Source organism: Eptatretus burgeri, chromosome 14 (assembly GCF_056783735.1).
Source record: "Eptatretus burgeri isolate ZD-2024b chromosome 14, Ebu_testis_v1, whole genome shotgun sequence".
Classification (NCBI taxonomy): domain Eukaryota; kingdom Metazoa; phylum Chordata; class Myxini; order Myxiniformes; family Myxinidae; genus Eptatretus; species Eptatretus burgeri.
In genome coordinates this window covers 29,717,064-29,724,563 of record NC_140974.1, presented here as the reverse complement: position 1 = coordinate 29,724,563, position 7,500 = coordinate 29,717,064, and the positions used below count along the sequence as shown (strand labels likewise).

At 39.8% G+C, this 7,500-nt stretch overlaps 1 protein-coding gene across 1 annotated transcript in view; it reads right to left on the bottom strand.

Moving 5' to 3' along the window:
• The window catches only part of LOC147012881 (sucrase-isomaltase, intestinal-like), a 465,156-nt gene that overhangs the window by 306,135 nt on the left and 151,521 nt on the right, over positions 1 to 7,500 (bottom strand). Inside the window, exon 12 of the mRNA XM_085853461.1 lies at positions 2,839 to 3,010. Coding sequence (XP_085709587.1) covers positions 2,839 to 3,010 — 172 coding nt within the window. The remainder of the gene's footprint in view (positions 1 to 2,838; positions 3,011 to 7,500) is intronic.

Genomic DNA, 7,500 nt, shown 5'->3' with positions numbered 1-7,500 from the left:
AAACTATCCATTCAAAGCATTCATTCATCCACTTCAAAGTTTACATGTTGTAAAGGCCCAGTCACACCTTGACGTTTTAGCCAGCTTATGCCGATTTTTTGAAAATTTGTCTAAAATGCTGGCACACGTCGAATATGTTATGGGTAAGTTTTGATAACATTGAGAGCATGCTTAAAAACACTGCCAAACGTCGTTGTACGCTGGCTTTAAACGTACTTTTCGGTTGTCCTCAAATTTTCCATGCTTGAAATTTTAAGACTTATGCCAGCGTATGACTCACACGTTCCGCATAACGCTGGCCATACGTTGTAGGCACGTCACGCGATCGTTGACACACGTCGACACACGTTACTTGTAAGTTACTTATAAGTCGAAACACGTCGAGGTAATATTTAGCGTACCCGAAACTTATTTCTAAGCTGAGTAACGTGTTGTACTCACGTTACGTGATCGGTGACACACATCGACACACGTTACTTGTACGGTGCTCATAAGTCGAAACACATCAAGGTAATGGTTAGCGTCAGTGTTCCAGACTCCCTGGTTTTATTTATTTATTTATTTATTTTTCTTCCTTCCTTCAGTATGATGGTGATTTTGACACTTCGATTTCTAGTGCGGTTATAATATAATATAAATAATAGGCTGCCACTCAACGATTTAAATCATAACCGCACTGTACACTGAACGGTCACAGTTCATACTGAAGAAAGAAAAAACCGGGAGTCTGGAACACTGACGCCAACCATTACCTTGATGTGTTTCGACTTATGAGTACCTTTCAAGTAACGTGTGTCGATGTGTGTCAACGATCGCATATCATGCATACAACTTATTCCCATCGCATGCAGAACATGTGTCATATGGCAAGTACGTCGTAAAATGTTTAACATGTTTAAAATTACAAGATGTACTCCATTTAATACGACCTATGATAGCGTACTTTAGCGTTCTATTCACGCATACCAAACTTACCCATACCGTATTCGATGCATTTTTCAGAGGTCGGCATACGCTGGCAAGATCGCCAAGGTGTGACTGCGATGTTGACACTTCCATTTCTGCGGCGGTTATGATTTGAATCGTTGTGCAGCAGCCTTTTCAGAACCTATGCCACGTTATCGTCGGCGATGCGTGCAGCGCGCTATGCCTAAGTCAGACTATCGTTGGGCATAGGTTGTGAAGGCCGACAACAGGTTCAGCATTTGTTGGTATAAGTTATCTATAACACAACGAAACGTTCTGTGTCCATTACTAATACGTTGTGCATAAGACCGAGTCGTTATGAATACGTCCGAATCTTTAAAAGAAACATCAAAATGTTCAATGTAAGCCAGCGTTTTACATACATTCTAAGACATTGCTATTGCTGGCTAAAACGTCAAGGATGCTTTCTGTGGAAGAGGCAGGGGAGAATGAGTTCAGGAAGAAGAGTTTAAGGACTATGGATGGTCTCTTGGTCTTTTCTGTAAAGACAGAAAAGCTGGAGGAACAGTCAATGGAAGAGATTAAAGACTTCAGGCAAGCATATTCTGTCTGATTAAACTTCCATATACTGCAGCACCTTTGTGGTTTCCCAAAGTCCACCAGAGATGGACACTTTCAAGTGTACTGTACATCATTTGAGTTGGTTGGGGGTGCTCAGTAAGAGCAGGAAAGGTTAACGGGGAAGTTTCATATGATCAAGTCAAACAGAGTGTGGAGGTCATTAAGTGGAATATCGGTTGGGAATCCAATATATTCGGTAAGGCCTGAAATATTACAAAAAGGCACTTGGTGCGTTATCATGGACAGCGATGTAGAAATGATGCCAAGCCAACTGTAATAGTGGGCAGCTGAAGTGACTGCAGATGAGGAACTGAGAATTGAGATGGAATGATCAGGGAAAGTTGAAGTTGGTTGAGACAGTCTCATGCAAACAGTCACTTTGGTTGAGAGGACAGTAGACTATAAACTTAAACAATAAATTGCTAAGGAGAGTGATCTGGATTTTGAAGATATTCCAGAGGGATTTGGGGAGGGAAGGCACAGTACTGAGCAGGGTCAGTTGGAGAGGGAGCATCTGATATGGACAACAAAGCTTCCTCAAGCATGAGTACTGCATCTGTCAGTACAATGATTACAGTCAGTCAGTACAAGCGGTACAATGATTAACTAAGAAGGAAGATGAGTGAATCTGGAACATCCTGTGAAAGAAAAGTTTCTGGTAAACAGAAAACATCTGGGAATTAGAACGGCACTCGTTAGAGTGTATACCTCCACCTGGCTGAACAGCTTATGTCTTGTAGCCCACTGATTTACTGTATCTGCATCCATACCCGAACCAAAATCTAATCAGCTTGTTCTTGCCATCTCCCCAACTCATCATCCACCAAGGTTCATCCAAATATATCCATCACTGTTTGAGATATCATGCTATATATCATTTTGGTCTTATCTCTCAAATGGTAAAGAATCCCTTGAAAAATTCTCGTATCCGGATCTGGATCTTCATTAAAATCCAACCAATTAATCCTTTTCGCACACCTAACTTTCTCAATAAGTTTCGGCCGAATCCATCCATACCTTTTTGAGATATCCTGCTCACCACAGACATACAGACAATCATAACTTCTGTTCACCTTCAATGGCGTAGGTGATGAGGTGACAAGCTATTGAGAGAGATTCATGAGACTGAAGGATCAGCTTCTGATGTTTATGGATCAGATGAAAAGGGTTGGGTGCTTGGTTGGTGAGAAAAGGGGGTGGTGTGGTGATGCATAGACATTAAGGGTGAGGAGTGGAGTGCAGGGCACAGGCTGTGGAGTCGGGATGCAGAATCTAAATATGAAAACTTACCCCATTGGGAAATGCATCTCGGGTAAACATTGGCCAGGTTATCCAGTTGGTGTTGTGCCGGAACTGTCGGTGGATATGTTCTCCCAGGCCATAGATGTTGGAGCTGGCCAACTTGAAGGCGAGTTGCAAGAACTGATCTGCGAACATCAGGGGGGCTACAGTGGTGTCGATTCTGAAACAACAGAGAACGAGAAAAAAGGAGCAAGTAATGATCTATTAGCCTTTGTAGATATGTTTACTTAGTTATTTTTACATGCTGGGGAAATTGCGATAGGTGAACTTTGAGCTTGTGAAATTCTTCCATCAACAAAATTATCCGTCTGTCGGTTTGTTAACCCTTCACCCTCTATTATTTATATTTTCCATGAACCTCAAATTGGATTAGGGAATATTTATGTTGAAGATAGTTATTTCTTAGCTCTAATTACAGTCGTTATGCAATCAATTCCATCTAAAAACTGTTGTCTGGTGCATTGGAAGCAGTAAGCACTGCATGGTGGATCATGTTCCCCTTCAGAGAGGATCTGAAGTTGATTATCCCAACTGCAATGTGGATTTTAAAGAAATACCGATATCTTTCCCAAAAACAGATCTTTGATCCTGCAGCCTGTCCAAATTCCGTATATTGATGAAGTAAAGGGTTGATCACCTTGTTTTTTTTAATACCCTTTCTGGTCGAGAAATGGCAGAAAGTGTCCCAGATGAGTACTGGTGGACATGAAGGAAGAAAGGTATCCCAAAGTAAAAAACAAATCTAAAAAATATTAAATAATTCTGGCTGCCAGACCATGAATCTGATCAAGTTGAATTTCAAAACATTTTCTCCATGACCACTAGATCATAAATGTGATGTTTCATGTTGATCGATGAAGCAGTTCAAGAGAAAACATTATTTAATATTTTTCTTCAATCCAACATGGCTGCCAAACCAAATGACCTATGTATTCAAATTCCAAAAAAAACTTGTACTCCCAAGGCTTGTGGAACATTTGTGTGACGTTTCCTCTCGATCTGTCCAGCCATTCTGGAGAAGAAGATTTTTTATAGGTTCTAGGATAAATCCAATATGGCTGCTAAACCATGTGACCTATGATGTCATGTGTGTAATCCTTTTGTTTCTCATCGATAGGTGGTCATAGCTATAAAGTTTTGCCTCAGTCGGTTCAGTCACTTCAGAGAAGAAGATTTTTGAAGGTTATAAAAAACAACAATATGGCTGCCAAATCATGTGACTGATGATGTCATTATTATTTTTTCTGTGCACCATTTTATCCTGAGTTGAGCCTCAAAAAATTTCATACTGATCAGATGTAGCGTTCTACATATGCAATTATGACATCATAACGAAGGCACCTATGATGTCATAAAAAATCACACTTATTCCCCATGAGAAGCACTTGCTGTGTGCCAATTTTTAATTTTTCCCTTGGTGCAGTTTCAGAGATACAGATGTCCAAAGGTTTTCTGTTCTTCCAACGTGGCTGTCAGACCATATGACTTATGACATCATAATCATCATCAAAACATTCGGCATGAGGAGACGCTCCTGTATTTAAATGTTTGTCTCAGTCCAAGAAAATTTTGTCTCAATCTGACAAGTGGTTGCGGAGAAAAACACGAAAGTTCTCTGTAAACAAACAAACAAGCAGTCATAGACTGGTACTTACAAAATCGTCAACTTGACCTCTGACCTTGTCTAATAAAAGCTGTCTTGAGAGAAGGTAGCGACGCAAACCAGAAGTTTCTACGATGATTCTGTTCCAAACCATCAAAAATCGTCACGTCGACCGAAGCAAAAATCTCCATTTCTCCACGCAATTATTTAATATTATTTTATCAAAGTCACAAAACCATAATATTTGGCCATCCACTAACAATCTTTACATAATCGGACGGCTTAGCGAGTCAGGCATGCGACGATAACCTTTATTGGGATAAAAAATGACTTTTAAACACCATCTTAATCGAAAACACCATCAGCGCACACACGGAAAACCTTTAAGTGATCAACAACACCTCTGCTCGAGTGCGCTGCACCACGTGACGAGCTGTGACGCGACGAGTGAAATATTTTTTTGTACAATCTTAAAACGTCTCCAAAATATCCGATTTTTACCAGAATTTCGACAACCGAGTGTTAAGCATCCGAAGCGATCGCAAAAACCGAAGACAAAATTAAAATAGAAGTTAAAACGAACTCGTAACGTCGACCGAAGCAAAAATACTCCATTTCTCCACATGAATTTACGGAATTATGTTTGACCTCACTGTGACCTTGACCTTTGACCGATTTTGACCAAAATCTAATCAGCGCTAGCCATCACCCTCCTGCATCACGTGGTGTAATTTGACATTGGCAGCTTCTTCTGTTCTCGAGTTATCCTGCCTACAAACAAACACACAAACAAACACACAAATAAACAAACAGAGGATGGAAGTCATCAATATACTTAAGAAATCTTTAGATTTCGTAAGTAACAAACGGACCCAAATGCAATCCAAGTGTAACCCCTCTGCTCAGGCGAGTGTAATAAAATTTACATTACATCTTGTCACATATAGGTATTGTCGGACCCTGACATTTGCGGTTCCGCTATTCATGGACCCCACGTATTCACAGTTCATAAAATGTGACCTGCTTCCACATTCGCAGCCCTGTGCTTCAGGCAATTGAAGTTTTTTGCAGTCAGATTCACGGTCCCCAAAATGTGACCTGCTTCTACCTTTGTGGCACTGTGCTTCACATATTTGCTGTGTATTTTTCCACATATTCGTGGTGTTTCACAGGCGTATTCACAGTTTTTCTGACCTACTTCAACATTCGTGGCCATATGCTTCACGTACTCATGGTTTTCGCAAGCATATTTGCAGTTTTTCTGACCTGCTTCTCCATTTGGGGTCTTGTTCTTCATGTATTTGCAGTTTAGTTTTTCATGGGTGTATTCGTGGTTGTTCACGGGATTTTTGATTTTCCCTGATGAATCACGAAAGCCAGGAACCTGTCCACCTTTTTCCCATCGAAACAATGTCCCAGCATTCACGGATTCAACATTCACGGCATTTTTCATGAATGTATCCCCAACAAATGTCAGGGTCCAACAGTACTGTGCCTTTGATGCAGATTATTTGGATGTAAATTTTTCATGTGCACACAATCGATGTACTCTAACCTTATGATTACTTTTACAGTGACTCTCAATATAAGCTGCTTTTTTGTGCAAAAAAAACCTCTGGATACATAACTCTCATATATATAATGATGTGAGATCTTGCAACCATTTTTTATTGTTTTTCAAAGTCTTTGTCGATATTGGTTCTGAGAGCTTTGAAGAACATGATTCTGAGGGCTTGAGTAAATAAACAACTAGTGAGTCATGAGATGGTCAGGTGGCTGAGAGCCGGGTTAGATAAAACAAAAACTACAAACTTGAGTTAATTTTGCAAAACAAAAATGATAATAACGGTCAAAACCTTCAAATGACTTTCGTTTTGGTTGAAACTCTTTTCCAAATCATCTGTAGAAAGCAATGCACTTTATAGACGTTTTGTTGAAAATCATTGTGAAAACTCAGGTAAAACTGTGTTTTTAAATACAATTATACTCAACACATCATCCATTTCATTTCTCAGATTATGTGACCATGACTGATGGAAAAGAAATAAATAGAAGTTTCAATCGACCTCTCAAATTTATTTGCACTTTCACTGCAAAGCAAACCGAATCAAAAAGTTATGATGAGTAACCATTCACTAGCTTCAAAAAGATACTTGCCTGCCATTTGGTGGAAAATAGCAAAGCACAGGACATAATGTTATTTTTGATCCACTATAAAACCTCCACAAACCGATCTGCTGAGGTTTCGAGAAATCATCACAAGGCAGAAATAAAAGATACATATCGGTCCGGAGCTCAGCAGGTTCAATTTAGTATTCCATTTTATCAACGGAGAGAATAAAACCTGATGTAGCCTCCACTTGAAGATGACATTTCCTTCATTTTGCATTCAGGGCTTTACCAGGAGCACTGAGGTAACGAGCAGTTGTCATGGCTAGAGCCTTGGACATGTTGCAGAATCCCATTTACAGCTGTCAAAGTTAACAGAAAGAAACTGTATTCAGATCACCACTAACCTGATATGCTGACACTTCTGACAAAGTAGCTGGAATAATGAGACAAATTCTAAAAGGAAGTCTCAAAACTCAAGGTTAGTTCCAACAAAGTCCTGGAGTGTGTTTGCAAGTTTACCAGTTTCCTGCAACGATGTCAAAAGATAAGAATGACATCAAAGAAAAGCTGTTTGCAAGAGGCAACTTAGAGTAAGGTGAGCCTCACGAAATAAATCCAGTCATTTGAACAGATCATTAAAAAGATTTTGCAAACACAGAGGCGAACTTCCTCAAAATCAGCAGTACAGCATCATGAGGTGGTGGTGCAGAAAATACCAGGCAGAACTAGAGAATGCTGTTTGATTCATCATCTGGAATGCAACGAATTGTAAACATGGATTCCACCAATATTTAACTTCAGAGTTCCAAATGATGAGCTGAATCACCTGGAATAATAGAAGAGTGAGTCTGTTTCTTTGGTCATTATCCCTTTCCAAATCCCAAGGCCAATTTCCCAGAAATGTGCTTCACTGCATTATCTGCACAAGTGGAAGG